Source organism: Lycium ferocissimum, chromosome 4, assembly GCF_029784015.1.
Source record: "Lycium ferocissimum isolate CSIRO_LF1 chromosome 4, AGI_CSIRO_Lferr_CH_V1, whole genome shotgun sequence".
Classification (NCBI taxonomy): Eukaryota; Viridiplantae; Streptophyta; class Magnoliopsida; order Solanales; family Solanaceae; genus Lycium; species Lycium ferocissimum.
This window is the reverse complement of record NC_081345.1, coordinates 50,414,162-50,437,550: the sequence shown is the minus strand read 5'-3', so window position 1 is coordinate 50,437,550 and position 23,389 is coordinate 50,414,162. Positions and strand designations below refer to the sequence as shown.

The window sequence follows — 23,389 nt, the reverse complement described above, 5'->3', positions numbered from 1 at the left end:
TCTCACAAGACTAATTATAGGGAAATGAATTCCAGTGGTTGCTGCAGTTGTTGGCCTAGTTTCGGGTCCTCTACGATGAAATGGAAAAAGAAGCGATGAATCGATGGAGGTTATCTACCCGCATGTTCTATGGTGGAAGCATCTGAGAGCCATACATAGAAGGAAATCATCTGGTTCAGTGACACAGAGGTAGATTTAGGACAAGTTCTATGGCTTTAACTGAACCTGTACTTTTTGCTCGAACTATGTATACATATGCAAAACAAAAAAACATTTTAAATGTATATACTCGATGTAATAAGATTAAACTCATTCTGAACCAACCAACTCTAGATCTTGGATTACCTCTGCAGTTTCTTTAGCTTCTACTCTTGGTTTCTGAATTCTTTATGTTGTTTGGAATTCAAGAACCTAGAATTTCTTATCAAAAACTCAAAATCTTTTATATTTCTCAAACATCAAAAAGTACAGAAGTCTATCAGCAATAAGCTAAAAAGGCCGTCTTTTTTCTGCCTTTCTTGGCTGGAGAAGAAAAGGTAAATCGGACAAAATAAGTACATCTTATGACACACAATTAGTTTCTGTTGTTAAGTCCTTGGGACACAACTCATCAGCACAAGTACTATCCTCTAGTTCTGTTGTGATTAATGTGTCTTCATCATCTCTTAGCATGGCTAAGAACTCAAGAGCTGTAACAACATCGCTAATCAGAGGTCTCGTGTTGGCTTCGTCTTGGAGACACATATTTGCAATCGCAAGAGCTTGACGAAGTCCCTTTACTGGGTAATTTCCTCCAAGCAACGGGTCAGCCATTTCGGTTAGCATGTTTTTGTCTTTAAAAAGTGGTTTGGCCTGCAAAAGTGACAAAAATGGTAACTAACCTGTTATCACATATTTAGTATATATAACATAAATCCCGATATATATGCCATGTCTTTTGCTAACATTAGAAAATGACTCAACATAACAAGCACAAAAATCAAGGGTGTGTTCGGTATGAAGGAAAATGTTTTATTGGAAAATAAGTGGGTTTCTAACTTATTTTCTTGTGTTCACTGCTAAGCAAAAAAAAAATTATCCTATAAGCAATTGTATGTAATCTAGACAAATACTGAGAGGTGGGGTGGGGGGTAGGGGTGTCCGGGGTGGTAGGGATCAGGGCTATTGGGGGGTGGGGGTGAAGATGAGGTGTGTTGGAGGGTGAGGAGGATACAATCAATGTGGAATGTCACTTATAGAACTTGTTTTCCCTACTTCTGCAGGGAAGTCAAAAGGAACTTGTTTTCCTAGAGAAAACGCTTTCCAAACATTTTGACCAGCCGAACAAGGGAAAATTGGATATTTTTCCTCCATACCGAACACACCCCAAATTTCTGCTCGTTATCTTGGCCTATGTCTCCATTGTACATGACGGTTCGATCACTAAGGAGGGCAGGAAATTACACTACTTTCCAAATGGGTGGTTTTGAACTTTTGACACCCGCTTGCCCTATGGGCAAACCTTGAAGGTCAAAAGTGCTACCAACGAGATTGATCAATCAGCCCCCCCCCCCCCCCCCCCCAAAATGGGTGGTTTTGAACTTTTGACACCCAACCTTGAAGGTCAAAAGTGCTGCCAACGAGATTGATCAATCCCCCCTCCCCCCACCCCCTGCCCGCTGGGTCGCATCCTACTGGAAATTTAGGGGCTGGGCCGGCCGGCCTAGTCTAGCCTCGTTGTACTTCTGCCAAAAGTAGTGAAATTTTACACTAACCAAAGGATTGTTAGGAAGGCGAAAATTCGAAACCACAAACTTCAGAATTTAAACCATCCTAGCTAAAAGAAAAGCAGAAGAAGTATCTAGATTGTAAAACATCTTACGGAATAGGGATAGTAAAAGAAATGGAAAACTAACTAGGAAGATGCTAAATTATTAAGCTTATTCAATATGAAAACAGTTAAAGAAAGCTAGTAACTAACCCAAGAAATCAAGTTTTGCTCCTCTGGTGATCTTGTATTATCAATAGCTCTTCTCCCTGAAATAATTTCCAAAAGAACAACTCCAAAACTATATACATCCGATTTAGATGTAAGCTGTCCTGTCCTAGCATACTCTGGTGCACAGTATCCATAGGTCCCCATAACCCTTGTAGAAACGTGATCCTCGCCTTCCGCTGGACCTAACTTTGCAAGCCCAAAATCTGAGAGCTTAGGAATAAAGGACTCGTCTAATAATACATTTGATGCTTTGAAGTCGCGATAGATTATGGGAGGATTGGCGATATCATGCAAGTATTCTAGCCCTTGCGCTGCGCCTTTAGCTATCTTCATTCTGGTATGCCAATCCAGTGGCTTCTTATTTGATGGCAAATCTGAGGAGCATGTGAATTAGTATGTATGTCTCTAACCAACTTGAACAAATTTTTGTTATACAGTCAGACCTCTCTATGACAGACATCCTTTATAACAACATTTCATTAGAACAGAGTAGTTTTTATGGAACTGCCTTTCATATTATGTTACATTATATGTTTTCTATATCAGCATCTCGTAGACAAAAGGTATCCAGACAAATGACGTTGTTATAGAGAGGTTTAACCGTAAAAAACAACAAAGTGGTCATAGAGCACTTTACTAATACACTGTAGTGATGTTTTTGAAGTTCAGCTCGATGGTGTAAGGATAATAGACTACAAATTAGGTCATACATACCAAGAAGATGATCTTCTAAAGATCCATTGTGCATGAATTCGTAGACAAGAATTCTTTGATTGCCATCAGCACAATACCCTATCAGATTGACAAGATTTGGATGGCTAACAAGACTTAAAGTCAAGACTTCCGCAAGAAATTCCCTGTTTCCTTGAACTCCATTCCGGTCAAGTTGTTTGACAGCAACAACCTGGACATACAAACAGTTTGATGAAGAAACAGAAACAGTTATTTATTTGTTAATAAGCACAGGAGGAAGAGATAAAAGACAGAAAAAATAAGGACATACTTGATTAGTTCTTTTGAGGTGTCCCTTATAGACCCTCCCAAATCCTCCTTCACCAACTAAAAACTCAGGATTGAAGTTGTCTGTCGCATGAGCCAATTCGCGGAATGTGAATACTTCTGCTGAAATGTTTACATTGCCATATCTAAGTATATCTTCAGCCATCATCTTCTGCTTGCTGACTCCTGCTCGAATATTCAAATTTCAACACGTTTATGCACTATTTAGTCAAGAACAAAAATCAAGAACAAGTTAAATGGAAGAATATTTCGTTTTAAGAATCAAAGGCTACAAACAACTCCTCAATGAAGGCTATTTGGAATACAACAACAACAACAATTATGTCTTAATCCCAAGCAAGTAAGGTCGGCTTCATTTATCCTCATTGTCCATATCGTTTCATTTTAGTCTGTCTCTGTCCAATCATATAGTAAAAAATTAAAAAAACAATAATAAAACATAGGGTCTCCATCAGTTGAAGTTATCTACATTTTCTACTGGCATATAAATTTCTGACAAGACTACCAGACTCCTAGAAAACATGGTACGTAGAGTAAGCAAACTAAATGACAAACCTAATCTTAGCTAGCTAATTGGTATTGCATATATAGATCTTTTTCTTTAGGTATGCAGGCATTTGCAGAGATTGTAGGTCCACAGAAACAATTTTCTTTCAAGTGATTTTAGGTGTATCTCGTCCCCTAACACCTTCATTCACCATGGTACAATCTGGTGCATCTGGAGGTCAACGTAAGATTTTATCAAGCTGTCTCAGCTAAGCTTTTCTCATTGTATCCTCTGTGTGTGCTGCTTGCACCTTCTCATGAATGTGCTATTTAAAACGTATTGTGAAAAAGTTGATTTCCATGTTTAGGACATTTATATCAAAAAGCCTTTCAGATGGCTTACACATTTATTAAGCCAAAAAGGCTTAGTGCATCAGATATGTTAAGAGATCAATGTCTCCAATAATTTCAAGAAAACTTTCAATATGGAGGATCTTATAAAGATCTAGATCATCGTGTTTTTTCAACTAATCCCATTATATTCGACACATAACATAAATATATACGTGCAGAAAATTACTAAAATTTCAACAAATATTATATTTTGAATCGATAAATTTAAGCATGCAATTGATTTTAATGCTAATATACTTAAAAGATTGAACCGGTCAAATTAAATTCTGAATTTGCCTCGCCTATGTATACCTGGATGCATAGTAACACTTCTGAGAATGGTGGCCAAGCCCTCTGAATCATCATATTTGTTAGGGGTCCTTGTCTCATTCACAGAACTCCTAGAGGATTTTAATTGAGTCTTCCTCATTTTTTTTTTTTAAAATTGTTTTTGTAGCTTCTTCAACAATAAAAATTGATCAATTCTTCCCTATTCCCTCCTATTTGTTTTTTAGCAAGACAACCCTTTTATGCCTTGCAATAAAAACCAACTAAAGTTCTTGAATATTGATGTTCATTTCTCCTAATTCCTTCCAAAAAAGAATTCTTAGAGAAATGAATATATTCAAGTGGGTAATGTAGAAGGGAAAGGTGAAGAAATTGATCCTACTTCAATGAAAAAAAGGGACACTGTAAATTTTTAAGATAGAAAAAAAAAACAGGTTACTATTTTGCATATTAATTGAAAAATTCAAAGAATTAGATGTAGATTGAATGATGTTAAGACTCGTGTCATTGGGACATAGGAAAGAGCAAAATTTATCCGATATTTGTGTACTATTATGTGTAGTTTGAATGGAGTATGGAGTTTAAGGCCTGTTTTGTCTTAACAAACTCTTGGACATCTTAATAACAACTAACTTTTGCTAGGTAATCCTCATTTTTTCATATCTTTATACACATTGTTCCACTGGTTAATGTAAGATTCATTTATTTGTTTGATTAATTTTAGCTAGTATACTTCATTTAACTTTCCTTCCAAATTTCCTTTATTCCCACAAAATATTAATTTTATAGTTATAAATCTTACATGATTTTAAAATTATTTACGCTAGTCGTTTTTTTATTACCTATGATTTTAGAATCAAAATTAAATTGGATAAAAGTTTTACCATTATCCAAGATGAGTAAGGGTATTCACGGTTCAGTTTGCTCGATTATTGTGAAAATCAAACTCAAACTAATTTAATTCAGTTTTTAATATTTAAAATCAAATAAAATTTCAAATAAATGCAAATTAATCGGTTTGCTTATTGTTGATTTTATCAATTTTGTTCGGTTTATATTTATTATCTTAAAATTTTTACCGAACAGTTAAGATTTTTAAAATAATCCATAAATTATTTTACTAAAATGAAAAGTTAGGACATACTGGAGTGGACGTGTGGAAACATTCCTCCAAAATGGGGGTAGAAAAAAAAAAACATATGTATATCGAATTCTAATATGGAAAAACAATTTTATGATCATAAGTCAATAATCTAGTGATTATCACCGGTTTGGCCATAAAAATTATTTACTTTTTTTTTTTTTTGGAATAATTTTCACTTTATTTGAAAATCAGTTTTTGGTTATGAAAATTCTAAATCCACTTAAAGTTGTATCAAATATGGAAAACAATTTATAACCTGTTTCCCAACTCACTTTTCATTTTTGTACTTAAGTACATTCAAATATAAAAATTATACACAACTCTATCTTCAACTCTAAATTCATAAATTTCAAATAGAATGAAAAAGCCAAATACATACACGGCCACCTGTAATTTTTCATTTAGACATTTAACGGTAGGCTCGTTCCTGTTAGACACTTCAACATCGTTAGAAGTGTACTAAATAAACAGGAGAATTGGTTTTTAAGCCTATTACAATATTTTTTTTAAAAACCTTAGGACCCTTTTCAAGAGATCTACAGTCAAATTTCTCTATAACAACATCGTTGGGTCCGAAATTTTTCAGCTATTATAAAGAATAGCTATTATACACCTATAACAGTATTGACGTTTAAATAATACTTCGCTGTTATAGGCTAAAAAGATGCATAAAATCTAATTTTCATTTTTAATTGTCAAATTCTGAGCTTAATCACATTTTGTATAAGGAAAGTCGTTTAATGATGAAAAAATATACGTTCATATGATATTTTTTGTCATAAATAGTGCATTAAATGATCAAATATTTGGTCAAAATCTCTACACTTATTATTGGAAATCATAGATATTCGATTTTTATAAAGATGATTAATTATTATATTATAACAAAAAAAAGATAGCTGTTATATGAGGGGTAATTTTACAAAGAGCGTACTGTTATAAAGTTGGTTGTTGCTATTATAGGTAAAATGCTTAGTTCCGATAAAATTTGGCTGTTATAAAGAGGTGCTGTTATATGCGGGTGCCGTTATAGAGAGATCCGAATATATCTAAAAAAACAAAAATAAAGGTTCTTCTATGCAATTTATATTTTGGTAAAATTAACAAAATGACTACCTTTTGGTAGTTTCCTATCATTTATAGCTACCTTTTAAAAAATATCATTTGTAGCTATGTTTTCCCAAATTAAGGTATTTTTTCGGATGTATTTGATGCTTATGAATACATAGTAACACAGTAAAAAATAAAACATATCCCTTGATTTAAGGCCATAACGGTGGGATCAATTAATTAGTTATTAATTGGTATTTTTTACCATACCCTTCCACAAAATCATATTTTAGATTACCTTTTCATAACCATTTTCTATTCTTCCATCCAATCTTCAACGTTCAAACATAAAAAATCAAAAATTCAAAATTTGAAAACATTCGACAGCCAATATATTTGAAGTTTTCAATATTGATTTCGTTCTTGATTTACCCATGTATTTGATGGCATAACCAATGTATTTGAAGTTTCCAATCAAATCTCGTGTATTTTATATTAAATCTCATGTATTTGTGTGAGTAACAATTTGCATCACCCATGTATTTTAGCGGTAATGTATTTGAAGTTTTCAATATTTATTTCGTTTTGATTTACACATGTATTTGATAGCATAACCAATGTATTTGAAGTTACCAATCAAACCGCATGTAATTTTATATTAAATCTCATGTATATGTGTGAGTAACAATTTGCATCACACATGCATGTATTTGATGGATTAATTTGAACAAAATACACAAATAGAGAGAAAACTTTCAATGTATTTTCGCCACTCATGTATTTGAAACTAGATGAACTGATGGAATTAATTTGAACAAAATACACAAAAATATAAAAAAACTTACATAAATACACCACCAACCACAACAATTGGTAGCTATATCATAGAACATACACAAATACATATATTTTTTTATATTTTCTCAAAACTCTAAAAAACCCCAGACCACCCAAAAAACCCTAGCCACAGATCAAATGCAACTCGGTCCAAATTTATGGGCACTGGTCCACAACTCAAAAGTTTTGGCATTTACAGCTACAACTTACCCATAATGGGAGATAAGGCCACAGCCATAATGAATGATTATTCTAGTTGGAACATCATTCAAATAAAAAAGAAAATGGAAAGGTTAATTGCCTTCTTATGTTTAATTTTGTCCACAAAGCTTGAAATCATGGAAACCAAAAAAATTTTGAGAGAGGGGCCGCCGCCACCGTCGTGGTGGTGCTTGATAGAAGGAGAGAATTTTTTAGGGATTTGAGAAATGAAAAATCTGAAATGGGTAGTGAGTGAGAATAGAGAAAGTCAAAAATTTATGAAAAAGGAAAGAGAATGATAATGTATATTAAGTGATTACTATTGTTACCATTAAAAGGGGATATGGAATTGAGGGTGCTAAATTTTAAGTGTATTTGTGCACCAGTAACTTTCAGTTACTATGTATTAGTTAAATTTAAAAAATATTTAGTTATTATTAGTAATTAAAACAAAAGGTAGTTAATATCACTAATTATGTACTAAAAATAGCTATAACACGTAGTTTTTCCTTTATATTTTGTGCATTACTTGTTCGTGAATCTAACAATTTTAGTTGGTTAACACGTGTCAAGTCTATTTGCCACGTCGGACAGCTCTGTGCTAAACCCTTGCGAAGAAAGCATGAAAAATGCTAGTCAATCAATGGCGATTTTCAGATCAATCATCAAAACCCTAATTTCTCGAAATCAAAACCTCAATTCTTCTAGAACCTTCTTAACTCACTATTCTTCGTCAACGATTCCATTAACGCCGTTACTTAATTGCCGGCGTAGCCACTTTCTTTTCCGTCCAAATTTCCTTTCTCCGTTAGCCTCAGCCGTTAATTTCTGTCCACTTTTTCTGTCTTCACCGCCTTGTAAACTTTCACAATCAGCCACTTCGTTACATCTTCAATCCGATTTTAAATTGCAATTTCCTACAGTTAGTGGTCTTAGATTGAAATTTCCGTATAAATTGTGCTTCCAATCGACACATAGATTGCAGCAAAATGATGAGAGAAATGAAAAGCAAGAGGAGTGTCGGATTGCTGGTGAAGTTAGGGATAGTTTCGTCAATTTGCCCAATTTTATTTCATTCAGTAGAATGATATCCGGTCCATTTCTCGCCTGGTAAATTTTCACTCTTTTGTTTACTCTCTATGTCTACTGGGAGAAAATATTTATTTACGACACGTAGCCCATATTTTGAGTTTATTACCAGGTTTAGCCCATATTTGTGTATAAACACCTTTTATTTATACCTTTTTTATACAAGGTTGATACATTATGTATAATTCTTCCCATATTGGGCTACGTGGCTTAATAGTTTATGTTGGGCTGTATATTTTTGAAAATTTCCCTTCTTGTTGTAGCCCATATTTTGAGTTTATTACCCGGTTTAGCCTATATTTGTGTATAAACACCTTTTATACCTTTTTTTATACAAGGTTGATACATTATGTGTAATTCTTCCCACCCCCCAAAGGTATAATATTGTATATTGGGCTGCGTGGCGTAATAGTTTATGTTGGGCTGTACATTTTTGAAAATTTCCCTTCTTGTTACCTGAGAATTTGGTTGTAGTAGTTTATGCAGAGTACATTTTGTATGGAGGAAAATGTTTTACATTGAAATAGTCATTTGCTAATTACTCAAGGAAGACTATAGCGTGTATAATGATACACCCTCCGTTCCAATATATGTGATGCTGGTTGACTGAGCACAGAGTTTAAGAAAGAAATGAAGACTTTTGAAACTTGTAGTCTAAAATAAGCCATAAATATTTGTGTGGTAATAAATCATCTCATTAATGGTAAAATGGGCATTTTAAAGTTTAATTGTACTATTATGCTTCCAATCGACGTATATATTGCAAATATTGAGAAAAAATGAAAAGCAATGGAAAGAGGAGTGTCGGATTGCTGTCATTTGGCAGATTTTGGTTCATGTAAAAATGGTTATATGCTAATTACAAAGGAAGACTATAGCATATTATAATACTTAGTGGGCGTTTGGACATAAAAATTATGAAATTTGGAAAAATAAAAATTGGAGAAATGGTATTTGGAAATTGGAGTTGTTTTTGGACGTGAATACAAGTTGGAGTTGTTTTTGGATTTTTGTGAGTAATTTGGAGTTCAAATTGTGAGTAGAATGATATCCAGTCCATTTTTCTCTCTGTTTCCTCTTTGTTTACCTAAGAATTGGTTGCAATAGTTTATGCAATGTACATTTTGTATGAAGGAAAATGTTTTACATTGAAATATTAGGTTCAATTGCCAATGTTTGGTTCGTGTAAAAGTAATACGCCCTTCGTTCCTTCCCAATTTAAGTGTCTTAGTTTGACTGGACATGAGGTTTAAGAAATAAAGGGAGACTTTTGAATCTTGTCGTCTTAAATTAAAGATGTGTGTAGTCCTTTAAATCTTGGGGTCTTAAACTTGTCATATAGAATGTTAGAATTGAAAAACTTACTAAATATAGAAAGAGACACTCTTTTTTGTACAGACCAAAAAGGAAAGTAAGACACTCAAATTGGGACGGAGGGAGTATGTGCTAATTATACAAGGAAGACTATAGCGTGTATAATGATAGTATTTTGGTGATATTTTTTATTATTAAAGGTTGACGACAACTTTTAAATGTTGGATATGGAGTTAAAGTTTTGATATTTGAAGGAAAATGACTTCTGACCACAAGTGACCGATGTTATTTTTCCCTTCTTGGTGGAAAATATTTTTCATAAGTTAACATAACCAAGTACTAGTAAATGGTTTCATCAAGGAAAACATTCTTTGAGATATTTTGTACCATACAAGTCAAGATACACATGTAGTGTTGAAAGACTAAGTGAGCATTTGTTGCTTTAATAACCTAGTAGGCGTTTACTTTGATCATCACAGTAATGAGTGCTTTATTGCAGAATGCGGAACAACTTCATATCTTGACATTGGTATATCATGATTCCGACGATTGTGCGCGTTTAGGTCAGTTAATTTTAGCGCTATAATTGAATTTATTGAAGAAGAATTTGAAAGAGAAGTGAGAAGTTAAAAGACCACAATTGTATTTCTTTTTTGTCAGTAAAAAGACCACAAATATTTTATGCACTTGGCTGTATGCCTTTGCATTTGAGCTTCTGAAAGTATACAGGAACTAGTACAAGGACAAACAATAATTGAGTTTGTCATTTTCCTCTGCTAAGCATTATTTTTTGTTTCTGACTGAGGTGTAGTTGTTGTTGTAAGCATTATGTTTGTTTATCATAAATTAGATCTTGTGAATGCCACAAACATGATCACCTTGGTTTTCTTGAATCTGGTTGTGCTTAGGATTGAGGTGTAGTTGAGTGATTAATGAAGACTAATTATCTTCCTTGGTCAAGCATTATGAGCCCGTTTGGATTGGCTTATAAGTTGGCTTATAAGCTGTTTTCAGCTTTTTTGAGTGTTTGGCTGGCCAGCTTAAAGTCATTTTGTGCTTAAAATAAGCTCAAAAAAATAATTGGGCCCATTTGACTTAGCTTATCTAAAGCAGCTTATAAGCTGCAAACAGCTTATAGAAATAAGCCAATCCAAACGGGCTCTATGTTTACTTATCATTAATTAGATACTGGGAAGCTATGGAATTGGACATGATCAGCCGTGTTATCTTGAGTGTGGTTGTGCTTTTATGCCATAAGCATAGTTTACATGAGTTAAATTATTATGTAAAATCTGCATGTGAGCCCACGGAGCATTTAGACTGCATTATTGACATACTGTTATCATTCTGCTGCTGTTAGCTACAAATTAGACATATACTCCTTTAATTCCCATTGCTGTTTAAATATTGCAGGATGATTATACATGATATGTATCTTCCTGCATTTGTTGGGCTAGCTGTTTCTGGGGCAACTGATTGGGTGTGTGCCCCATTCTTCTCCTCCTTAAATAGGAGTTATGATCAACTTTCTAATTTAGTTTCACTCTATGCCTTGTAGCTAGATGGGTACGTGGCGAGGAGGATGGGAATAAATTCTGTTGTTGGTTCTTACCTTGATCCTCTTGCTGACAAGGTAACTACTTAAGCTGCTCTCCTTTCTGGTTCATTGACCTAACCAGCGAACAAATTTCTGGTTTTTGTGGTTCATTCATGTTCTCACATTGTTTCACTGAATTTATTCTGGGTTCATTCCTGTTTCTTTGTTGTCTCTTTCTTCATTTGCTTCTTTTGTGGATAAAATGTTGCGTATTTTGGGATTTCAGATGCTTATCTCTTGGCCTTCTTATCACTATACCTTTTACACCTACAGGTTCTTATTGCATTTGTTGCTCTGGCAATGGTAGAGAAGGGTCTTCTTCACTGTAAGTTCATATCCTATATGGATTTAACTGCATAGACTCTTTTCCGGGTGACTAAAGAGTTCTTTTTAGCTCTCCATCATGGACTACCTTCCAACAAAAAAACAGAATTGGCTGCATGAATTCTCTGAAACTATTTTACTATATGTGGGTCGAGTTCATTCAAATACTAAATAATTTGTCTTTCTAAATCTCATACTTATCCTTAAGTTGTCGTGCAAGTCTCTAACTGGACCTAATGTAAGTGTTACAACAGCTCAATCACACTCCTACTAGTTCGGTATCGCCTCTGTGAATCATTCGCTTCCTTTAGAATTCTCCATGAAATGAAGAAGTTAATGTTAGTTCTTTCTTTTTGCTATATGAATATCCTACCCATTGCTTGAAGTTCATATGAGCGATCAATTACCTTTTGTTTTTTCATCTATATGCATGTTTACCTTTGGTCGTCTATATGCATGTCCCTCAGCTCTTTATCTTTCCTACCAAGCTTAGCATTGCGCTTTTTAGATTGTTGAAAAACGTATACTTATCCTAAAAACACTTGTAGCAAATCACCCTGAGATCATAATTTTTTGAACATTAGATTTCATGCTTAATACTAATGAACATCTAAGTTGACCTTTATAAAAACATGAAAAATTAATACCTGTACTTGGCAAAACTGATATGTTGCATATAAATCAGCGTCTTACTTACAGGCTTTGTGTTGTCTATAGCTTTTCCTTTTGTCTTTATAATTATTAAGGTTAAGGACGAGAATCTCTCATTCTCTTTTTGGTAGACTATAAGTCCTAGTTCTGGTCCAAAATGTGATCCTTTAATTGTACTGATTAGTTCAAGTGATTAGTTCAAGTTAAGATTACAGGTCTGTAGACGGTAGGCAGGTCTTGGTATTTTCCTTAATCTGGTGATGAATTCTCTTGCTCTTGAAATGTGTATTCTGCTTATACGGCATCATTTCCTTGGATCGTGGCTCGATTGAACGAAATATTAAATAAGAGATATCTCAGTGGTCCATATGCAATTCTACTGCTTGTTGGGGCCCTTCAGCCCACATATCTACTAAAGTACATTGAGTGCAAAAAGTGTTCAGATGAGTTGCTTACCTTGTTGGATCTCTAATTATTTTGTATTTTCCAAATGAAGATGAGATGTTGCACTTCGTTTTCAGAAACTTACTTTCTTGGTTTTATGCTGTGAAGCTGGGCTTGTTTCCCTGGTTGTGCTGCGTGATGTGGCCCTTGTTGGTGGTGCGGTATATAAAAGAGCTAGCATTTTAGAGTGGAAGGTGACGTCGACTCTGCCTATAGGTTCTGCAATACTAATCTGCAGTAGTGCTTTTGCTCATATTACTTGGTTTAACATTGTTTGCAGTGGTCAAGCTGGTATGAATTCTTCAACCTTGATGGAGCCTGTCCTCAGAAGGTTGAGCCTCTTATGATAAGCAAGGTATAGCACATGTTCTTTGAACTTTATCATTCAGTTGAAGCTCTTTAGGTAACATTAGAAAGGAATAACTGAGAGGATAGCTTGTAATTTTACACAAATAATTTTGCAGAATATGTGGACCAAATCTAAGACATTGTTTAGTGGTTACGAGGATGTAGGCTTTCTTAAGTATGGCTATAAGTGTCTAACAAGGTTTGATGAATTGTATTGACTATTGAGTGTTCATCATTTTCAATTGTCAGTTAGATTGAGAAAGAAGGTCATTGTGAGAGAAATGATTAGTAAAGCATGCTTGCAAATTTGGCCAGAGTTCATTTTCCAGTTCATAACTAGCATTGTAATATGTACAGGTAAATACAGTTTTGCAATTGGCCCTTGTTGCTGCAGCTCTCCTTCAACCGGATCTGGGTAATGAGGAAACTCAAACATATATTACTTACCTGAGGTAAGTGACAACTGTGTACCTCTTTGTTTCATTTCTTCCCAGTTATGTAGTGTACTCAATTCCATTCTGGTTGGTGCAGCTGGTTAGTAGCCATGACAACGGTAGGTTCAACTGCGGCCTATGGATCACAACACCTTAGGAGTGGAGCTACATTTAAGAACAGACTCTAACTGGACGGACACTGAGTACTCACCAAAAGAAATATTGCCTGCTTTTTGACCAGACTTTTTTCTTTCCTTTTCTTTTTTCCCCATGAGATGTCAAAGTAATGTCCTGTTGTATATCTGACAGGAGGGGAGGTTATAGTTTTTGTTGTACACTTATAGATCCTCACTCAATTCTTAGGGGACTGTCCTATCAGGAAATAAAAAGTTTTCCTCTATCGTTTTACGTCTCTGCTGATATTGAAAGACTTAATAATAACATGATCCCGACATCCTTGTGATATTTCCATGGCATCGAATCACTTCTCCTAGGAAACCAATGGTTAACCAGTACTACAGATAGTGTGCGAATCTAGAAGTTGTTGATCGTCTTGCTATATATCTCTGACTCTTGCTATGTGCCAAAAGTTGGATACCTTACTAATCATTCAGTATTTGACTCTCAGAGAGAAATTATGGAATGCTGTTATCAGCGGAAAACTCACTTATTGAAAGAACAACATAATCCTAGAAGGCTTCGATGTTAGTGAGAGAAGAACCTGTGATTAGCTATTTAGGAAATTTTCAAAAGAACAATTTCAACGAAATCTTCCAATTTGTTACCGTTGGAAAAAGATTATATGTCCCGCTTCTATTAACATAGGGATTGGAAGGGAATCATACAGTCGGTTTTAACAAAGCTGACACATGCAAGTGAATACAGTTTTCAATAATCTGGAAAACACGATCAAAATTGGCATTATTGTTTCTAAAAACTTGAGAAAATTTTCCATGAAAAGCATTTCCGTTTTTAGAGATCTAATTTGTGTTTTCTCCCTCCCTTCACACCTATGGCAAAAATGGCTAGCTCAGAGATATCGGAAAGAACTAACACAAGAACTTCTATGCTTTTAGGAAAATATAATTCCAATTTTATGTTTAACATGTAGAAGCTTTCCTGCTAAAACAGGATCTCTGAGTGTACCAGTTCAGCTGTTTTTGCGAAGATATTCATGTCAGGTTGGGTTAGAACTTCGGTTTATATACTTTATGGTTTAAAGTCTCTTTACAAAGTATCATTACAATAGAAATTGAAGCACACGCCAAGAACTAAGATTCTGGTTGCACCTAACTCAGGTTATGTGCATAATCTTGGATTTTAACTTTAAACCAAGCATTTAGCACTATATACTAATGACACAAACGGCACTACTAAAATGAAGAAAAAATAAAAGCAGGGTTTTGTGCAGAGAGGAAGATTATGAGCATTAGACATGTTACAGGAAAATATTTCCCAGAACAAAATTTGCCCCTAGTAAAGCAGAATTTATCTTGTCCATATCATGGGATGAACAAACAAAAACCAGAAGCAAACTGATGTATTTTTTTCCACAAAAAGACTTAAAAATGCGGTGAACGTGGATCGAACACGTGACCTTCAGATCTTCAGTCTGACGCTCTCCCAACTGAGCTATCCCCGCTTGGTAAGCAAAACTGCTTTTCTATCAAGCATAGATAACATTACTAACAAAAATAACAACAAAAGCAGCTATACCACCCTAAAAATCTTGCCCATGTAGGCTGCTTGTTAAGTTGTTATTATTGATGTTAATAAAGCGCAGTATTTTGAAATTTGAAAATGCGATCAAAATGTCATTGATCAAAAGGCTGCTTTTGTTTAACTTGTCTAGAGCTTTCCTACAAATCAGATATGTACTAGCCAGATTGTTTATGACAATCAGCACACGACTGGTTTTCCAGAGCTACTTCTATCAGATTGGCCAAAAATCTTCAGTTCATCAAGATTAAGTTTATTTGTTTCAGAATAAAACATGGTGAACATAAAAGTAAACCTTCAGCAAAGTATCATTGACATGCATTAGCAATTTAGCATCAAAACAGAAATCAACGCACAAGCCTTGTTTAATGAGATTTAACTTAATCGTGTCCGAATAGAACATAAAAGTAAACCTTTTTCAAAGTATCATCAGTATACATGGTAAACAAGGTAAATTCTTTTGTTTGGTTCATGTAACATTAGCATCAAAACAGAACAAAGCACAAGCCATGAACCAAACAAAAGAAATGTTCCAGTTGCATCCAGCTCAGGTTATATGCACAATCTTGATCTACTTTCAACCAGGGCTTTCCCACTATATCATTAATCACACAAATGGCATTAAGAAAAAGGCACAGTCATGTATAAAAGTCAGGGATAGTTTATAAGCATTGGACAAGTTACAGGAATTACAGAAGCATTCTTTCCCCAGAACAGAATTGGCCCCCGAGAGAGTACATCGTCAATGTTGTGTCGGATAAAAGACACTGCCGTTCTTTTATCAAACATACACTCCAGGCATTAGTTAAAAAACCAAAAACAGACATGGGCCATAGCCTGCTGTAGATATCAACTTTTCCATTTCTGGAAACATTTGGTAGCCCCAACTATCCATGTAAATGCAGGTGATCATGTTATCAAGAGCTTAGACAACCTGTTGTCGAGGGTACTTAGTACATAACATTCCCAAAGACATGTCATCTGCTAATGTCAACCACTTCAGCTGTACAACAGTCTTGTATAGCTTTAATACAAATATCAAATTTGAGTCAAAACTATTGAATTCTGTCAATCCGTAACTTCTTCTCTTGATAGTTTTCTAGGGTAACAAGTATAGAGTTTTGAATGAAAACTTGGGGTGTGTTAGGAATGGAGGAAAACATACATTTTCCAGAAAGTATTTTTCAATTTTCTCATGTTTGGTTGGTCAAAATATTTTGGAAAACAATTCCTTAAAAATGACTTCCCGAATGGAAGTAGGGAAAACAAGTTCCATAAGTAACATTTCAAGTTCTTTGTCTCCTCCTCACCCACCCAATGCGCCCCCCCCCACCCCCAACCCAACCAAAAACCCTTGACCATCCCCCCCTCTGCCGTCCCCGAACCCACAGTCGCCCACCACATCCTACCCCATAGTATTTTTCTATTTAGAACATAACATTCCCAAAGATATGTCATCTGCTAATGTCAACCACTTCAGCTGTACAACAGTCTGGTATAGTGTTTTTAATACAAATATAAAATATGAGTCAAACTATTGAATTATGTCAATCCATAACTTCTCTTGATAGTTTTCTAGGGTACCAAGTATAGAGTTTCGAATGAAAGCTTTGGGTGTGTTTGGTATGGAGGAAAACATACATTTTCCAGAAAGTATTTTTCAATTTTCTCATGTTTGGTTGGTCAAAATATTTTGGAAAACGAGTTCCTTAAAAATGACTTATCTAATGGGGAAAACAAGTACCATAAGTAACATTTCAAGTTCACTGTCTCCTCCCCACCCAACGCGCCAACCCGCCCACAAATCCTTGACCATCCCACCCTCCCCCGTCCCCCCACCCCATAGTATTTTGCTAGATTACATATAAATGCTCTTGGGGTAATATTTGTTTGCTTACTGACCAAACACTAGAAAATAAGTAAGAAATTCGCTTGTTTTCCAAGAAAGCATTTTCTAGGAAAACACTTTCCTCCGTACCAAACACACCCTAATTTCATTACCTAAAAACACATACAGCAGTCAATGTTAATATCACATGCTACTAGATAGCAGAATTTGTTTGCCAAAAAGTCAAGCCAACTGACATGTTACTTGGGTGGAAGCAAAGCACATATGAATAAAGACTCAGAACTCTAATTCCAGAAAGCAATTAGATTAACTAAGATGCAATTAGTACATGCAATGATAATTAAATAGATATTTAGAATGCCCCTTCTATAGAACAAGAAATCCTTAGCATAAATTCTGCAAAATCAGTGTTACCCATGTCAAACGGAGAATTATTCATTTGAACGAGCAAAATCACAACAGTTTCCGAAGACATTTCTACAACACTAAGACACATTTTTCAGGTGTATACAACAGTATAACAATCCCAATCTTTTGTTCAAACATCTAGAAGCTTTCCTGCTAAAACAGGAAATCAGCTATTTGAATCAGATTGGCCTTAAATCATTAGTTCATTATAATGAAGTTTATCACTTCAGAAAAGAACAAGATGAACGTAAAAGTAAACCTTTTTCAAAGTATCAGCAGTCTCCATTAGCATCAAAACAGAAATCAAAGCAACGCCATGAACCAAACAAAAGAAGGTTCCAGTTGCGCCCAACTCGGGTTATATGCACAATCTTGACATATAATACTTTCAACCAGGCCTTGCGCACTATATCATTTACCATACAAACGGCACTAAGAACAAGGCATAGTCATGTATGGAATGCATTAATTAAAAGGCACAGTCATGTATACAAGTGGGGACGGTAAATAAGATGCAATTAGTACGTGCAATGATAATTAAGCAGATATTTATAGTGCCCCTTGAGTATAACAAGAAATCCTTAGCATAAAATTCTGCAAAATCACTTTTACCCATTTGAATGAGCAAAATCACAACGGTTCTGAAGACATTTCTACAACACTAAGACAAAACCAAATTTCCCTCGGAATTTTGAACTTCCACTTTATTAAGACCATGGCACGCTCAACCAGAAACATCTTTCGGCAATGCCTCTTCGATCTCATTCCACTTCTCAACGTTCCTTGAAATCTTCTCCTTCACTTGAGCTATAACTTCCCGTGCTTCATCAACCTTTTCAATACTCGCCAAACCCTCAACAAGAGACTTCATGGTCGAGAAATTCGGAACCCATCCATCATCCAAACATCTTTTATAAATCTTCAACGCAGCCTCAAAATCCCGACCTTGACACAAATAATACACCATCGTAAAATAACATTCCGCATCAGGTTTCAATCCGCTATTAACCATCTTTCGAAACATACTCTTGGCCTCTTCCAAATTACCTTCCCTACAAAAACCAAGTATCAAATGACCATACGTCACACGATTCGCCTTTAAACCTCTCGATAAAATCCCATCAAGCAACGCTTTAGCCTCACCCGACTTCTTAAGCTTACACAAACTCTGAATCCTTATATTATACGTACTAATACCCGGTGCCATATTATATTCATTCATCATTACCAACATTTTCCCAACATCTTCATACTTCCCCTCTTTATAAAACCCCGTTATACAATTCCCAAACGTCTCCGCATTCGGCTTAACATTCTCCCTCCTCATCTCATCCAATATCGAATAAACCGAACTCGATGAACCCGACTCACAAAACCCTTTGATCACCGTATTATACGTGTCCAAATTCGGTACAAGATCGTATCTTTTCGGGAATTCGACGAATACCCTTTTCATTTTAGCATAATCTTTACCCAAAACACAAGCAAACAGCAAAGAATTCAACGTTTTCTCAGTTCTTGGAATGCCCTCCATTTCCTCAAATGTCTTTACAGCCTCATCAACCATACCTGCCTGTCCGTACAGAACGATGAAGTGGGCCACGGCCCGCTCCGATTTCAAGTCGGGTCGGGTCGCGGATTCTTGGAGGAAAGAGCGGATTTTGGGGGTTTGGTTCAGGGATTTGAGTTTGTTGATTGCTTTGGAGTAAGCGATGCGGTCGAGGTGTGATTCTGGGGTTAAGGAAGCGGCTTTGCAGATTTGGAGGATTCGGGTCGGGTCGGATTCGGATTTGAGGAGGGTTAAGGCGGCGCGTGACTTTTCTTTGGAGGAGAGGGCGGCGCGTGAATCGGGGTTTAGGATGGATGCGGCTGAGTAACGGCGGTGGTGGAGAGTGGTTGTGGTGAATTTGAGCTTGGTGCGAAGTGATGTTGCCATTGTGTTGAGAGTTAGGGTTTTAGATTTTGGGGGTTAGTATAAGTATAGTATAGTATAGCTTTGATTCTTTTTACTATGGGAGTGTCACTAACCTCATTTAATTTAAGACAACAAAAACTCTGAGGATTAGTACTCCCCTCTGTTTCAATTTATGTGATACATTTTCCTTTTTAATTTATGATATACTTTCTTCGTTCACTTTTACTTATTCACTTTGGGCTTTTCAAGCTGTTTAAAAAATAATAAATGAAGTGCATAATTTATCAAGTATCCATATTAATTGGTGCATATTTTTATTGGATTTAAAAAATAATTTGAAGTGAGTAATTAATACTATAGGTAAAACAGAAAAAAATAAATTGTCTTATCTTCATATGCTAAAAGTGACAAGTAAAAGTGAAAATCTATTTTTGGAATACTGGACAAGTAAAAGTGAAGGGAGGGAGTACTTTACTTTTTAGTTTGTTCTAACAAGAATGATACATTTTTATATTTAGGAATAATTTAACTTAAAACTTCTTACCCTTAATGAAATGACACAAATATCAAAAGTCTTCTGGTCTTTCGTAAACTCTGTGTCTAGTCAAACTATATCACATAAATTGAGACGGAGGGAGTACGAGATTTGGGACCCGTTTGGCCCTGAGAAATTTTCACTTTTTTTTTCAATTTTTTTTTCCACTTTATTTCAAAATCAAAGATTTGGCCGTGAAAATGTATACATAAAATCTTATTTTCACTTTTTTTCACTTTCGGTACATTCAAACAACCAAATATTTTTTGTAATAACTATTATCAAACATAATTTCATCTTCAACTCCAACTTCAAAATTACAAGTAAAGTATAAAATATTTTGTTTTTCATGGCCAACCACCTACTAGGTGGGCGTTCGAATAGAATTGTAAAATTTGAAAACATTATAATTTATTTTCGAGTTGAAAATGATATTTGAATTGAAGTCGTTTTTGAATTTCTGTGAATGATGTGGAGTGAAATTGTAGAATTTTTTTTTTAGAGTTTTAGATTCGGGGGTTTAGAGATTTAAGAAAATGAATAGACGAAAGAAGCAGTAGTATAAGAGCCTGTTTGGATGGGCTAGCCCAATTTTTTTTTTTTTTTTTTGGCTTATAAGTTATTTTCGAACATAAATTCGCTTTAGATAAAAATTTCTAAGCCAAACGGCCCAATTATTTTTTTGGGCTTAGTTTAAGCACAAAATGGCTTTTAAATGTTCCCGTAAACACTCCAAAAACTTTCGGCAACTTATAAGCCAATCCAAACGGCTCTAACTTTGATTCTTTTCAACTATTAGAGTGTCCGTATGTAAGTAACCTCGTTTAAGATGATAAACCTCGTTTAAGATGATAAAGGGAAAATAACACTCTATGTATTTTTGGAGAAACTATTTATCCGAAATGGCTCATATTTCTAATATTATCCGAAATTGTCGTTTTATATATTATTATACTTTTTTATACAAGACTGATACATTATTTACAGTAAGTGTATAATATTGTATATCGTGTGTATAAACACTGTTGTAAAAAAAAAATTGGCTATGCGGATGTAAATTAAAAATATGGCTATGCGAATGTAATATTGTATGTTGGATTGTATTATTGAAATTTTCCAGATAATAAGTGGGGCTGATTTTTTTCATTTAATAAGAGCATAACACGTGGCTTTCTTAACTATAGGCGGGAATATGACGTGTTTATTAGGGACTTATATTATATTATACTCCCCGTATCAATTTAAGTGTCTTGCTTTCCTTTTTTTAGTTTGTCTAAAAAAGAGTGCATCTTTCTATATTTAGTGTTGACAATTCAAACATCTTACGTGCCAATTTAAAATCACAAGATTCAATGAACATTTTAATACATTACATCCATCTTTAACTTAAGACCACAAGATTCAAAAATTTCTTTTTATTCCTTAAACTTTGTGTCCAGTTCAACTAAGACACTTAAATTAGAACGGAAAGGAGTAACTTTAATTCAAGAAACAATTATGTGACCTTACGAATATTTAGACGGTAATTAGAAATGTAGTTGTAATTTCAAAAATTTATGAAATGTAGCTATTGTATTTACAAAACTAGCTATTAGCTTTTTTGCACGATTTCAGCTGATACAGTGTGTGCTGATATCCGCTTGATATTAGTGATACCTGCATGATATAGCTGAACTGATACCCGCCTGATACAGCCTTTCTGACTTCTGCTGATCCAATCAATATTCGCTTGATACATCAACTGTAACTACGTTTCGTAAATATGCAAATTGTAGCTACATTTTGTAATTACTTATATACTATAGCTATTTATGAAATTTTCAAACTTTCAAACCATTGGAGTGTCATTAACCTCATTTAAGAGAACTCAAACTCGACAAGTAAAAGATTAGAAAGTACCCATCTATAAAACCTTTGTTATTTATTGACTCTTCCGTTATTGTATTTTTCTAATGGATTGAAATTGTGATGGTATACAGTAATATTCATTCTTTAGCTTCAGGTGTAAAAAAATCTCTTTAGTAGGAGTAAGTGATTAGATTTATGTTGCTAAAATAGTTCATTAACATTTTAATATATTAGGGTTTACGAAGTGTGGTAAATCGGAGCTTGCTGCGAAGTGCTGTCATGGTTTACGAGTTATGGTTTTAGATTTGGGGGTTTAGGGAATTAAGGAAATGGAATTTGAACTGGACTTATGGGTTGGTGTGTTTCGGATTTAAGGGGTCGTTTGGTTTGAAGACAAGTTAGACTGGAATGGGTTTTGTTAGATTAGTTATATAGGGGATTAGTTATGGTCTTATGGGGAGATTTGTTATACTGATATTATTTCTTATTGGTTGTTTGGCTTGTTTGTTTACAAAAATAAATACCTTCCGCCTTATCTAGTAGAAAAAGAGGATTTGAGTAACCTCAGGGGTATTTTTGTTATTTTAATTATTTTATCCAGGAATAACAATTAAATATCGTTATTCCACCATCTGGCAGTGTTAACTTATCCCTGGTACTATTATTTCTAATCCAGGTATAATTTATCTCAGGATTAGCAACCAAACAAAAAATAAGGCAATATAATCAAACCTCTCTATAATGACGGCGTTTATCCGAAAATTTCATGGCTACTATAGTGAGGTGTTATTATGTATATATCTATACTGTCATTTCATGTTTAGATCTCATTTAGTTGTTACAAACAAAAGTACACAATAATTGTTCTTTTGTACTTTTTACAAACGAAAACAATATATTTGTTAATATTAAAATCTCAATTAATTTTCATATCTCATTTATTAAAAATTGAAAAGACTAATAAACTACCAATAAATCCATAACTAGTTGTACCACACCGATAAAGAATTAAAACTAAGGAATATATGCACTTAGAATTAATTAAGAATTTAAATATTTCAAGTTTGACGTAAGAATTCTATAATTATAGGTTGTTTTGTAAATTTCAGTCTCTTAATGATAATATAACGCTTGAATTGATGAAGAATTTTGTCCAAACTTTCAGCAAAAGGGAATTCAAGATAGCTTTTCCTTGAAATTTGTCTAAGAGATTAACAGTTAACTCTTCTATCTCACCCTATGTAGCAGGAGGTTGAGGCTCTATCTCACTCCAATATTTGAGTATGACTGTTATAGATAGGTAATTTGATAAAGAGTGTACTATTATAATGAATGCCACTGCTGTTATATGTAGAATATTGTTATATAGAAGTAAAATATAACATGAAAAATCGGTTCCAGAAAAAATCAAACCGTTATAGTGAAATGTTGTTATAACGAATGACAATTATAGAGAGGTTTGACTGTACTAAATTTTTAATACAAGACTATTTATGCTTGTTCAATATACCACGGCC

The 23,389-nt window shown here is 34.4% G+C and overlaps 3 protein-coding genes and 1 non-coding gene across 4 annotated transcripts; 1 reads left to right on the top strand and 3 right to left on the bottom strand.

Moving 5' to 3' along the window:
- Positions 1-258: 258 nt before the first annotated feature.
- Positions 259-4,652, bottom strand: LOC132053461 (probable serine/threonine-protein kinase PBL23). The gene is made up of 5 exons (XM_059445505.1): positions 4,190-4,652; positions 2,982-3,163; positions 2,693-2,882; positions 1,961-2,352; positions 259-852 (listed from the first exon to the last, which is right to left on the bottom strand). Exons 1-5 carry the CDS (start codon positions 4,305-4,307, stop codon positions 562-564), a joined length of 1,173 nt encoding a protein of 390 aa, XP_059301488.1. The 5' UTR covers positions 4,308-4,652; the 3' UTR covers positions 259-561.
- A 3,344-nt stretch (positions 4,653-7,996) lies between these two features.
- Positions 7,997-14,074, top strand: LOC132053464 (cardiolipin synthase (CMP-forming), mitochondrial). Its single transcript, XM_059445507.1, has 8 exons — positions 7,997-8,507; positions 11,214-11,280; positions 11,359-11,433; positions 11,671-11,722; positions 12,925-13,010; positions 13,097-13,171; positions 13,522-13,616; positions 13,696-14,074. The coding sequence occupies exons 1-8, from the start codon at positions 8,020-8,022 to the stop codon at positions 13,784-13,786; spliced, it is 1,029 nt and encodes a 342-aa protein (XP_059301490.1). The 5' UTR covers positions 7,997-8,019; the 3' UTR covers positions 13,787-14,074.
- Positions 14,075-15,167: 1,093 nt separating this feature from the next.
- On the bottom strand, positions 15,168-15,240 carry TRNAF-GAA (transfer RNA phenylalanine (anticodon GAA)). The gene has a single exon. It is a non-coding gene; the product is annotated as a tRNA-Phe (tRNA).
- A 2,821-nt stretch (positions 15,241-18,061) lies between these two features.
- Positions 18,062-19,595, bottom strand: LOC132053460 (small ribosomal subunit protein mS86 (rPPR1)-like). Its single transcript, XM_059445504.1, has one exon. It carries the CDS (start codon positions 19,508-19,510, stop codon positions 18,299-18,301), a length of 1,212 nt encoding a protein of 403 aa, XP_059301487.1. The 5' UTR covers positions 19,511-19,595; the 3' UTR covers positions 18,062-18,298.
- Positions 19,596-23,389: the final 3,794 nt, after the last annotated feature.

What these genes read in the sequence shown, in the direction of transcription:
- LOC132053461 (XM_059445505.1), bottom strand. Translation starts at nt 4,307, where the DNA reads ATGAGGAAGACTCAATTAAAATCCTCTAGGAGTTCTGTGAATGAGACA. An exon ending in TTTAGAAGATCATCTTCTTG is followed by an intron (nt 2,353 to 2,692) that starts GTATGTATGACC and finishes CATGCTCCTCAG; the next exon opens with ATTTGCCATCAAATAAGAAG. An exon ending in AGCAAAACTTGATTTCTTGG is followed by an intron (nt 853 to 1,960) that starts GTTAGTTACTAG and finishes TCACTTTTGCAG; the next exon opens with GCCAAACCACTTTTTAAAGA.
- LOC132053464 (XM_059445507.1), top strand. Translation starts at nt 8,020, where the DNA reads ATGAAAAATGCTAGTCAATCAATGGCGATTTTCAGATCAATCATCAAA. An exon ending in AGAGAAGGGTCTTCTTCACT is followed by an intron (nt 11,723 to 12,924) that starts GTAAGTTCATAT and finishes TATGCTGTGAAG; the next exon opens with CTGGGCTTGTTTCCCTGGTT. An exon ending in CTAGCATTTTAGAGTGGAAG is followed by an intron (nt 13,011 to 13,096) that starts GTGACGTCGACT and finishes CATTGTTTGCAG; the next exon opens with TGGTCAAGCTGGTATGAATT.
- LOC132053460 (XM_059445504.1), bottom strand. Translation starts at nt 19,510, where the DNA reads ATGGCAACATCACTTCGCACCAAGCTCAAATTCACCACAACCACTCTC.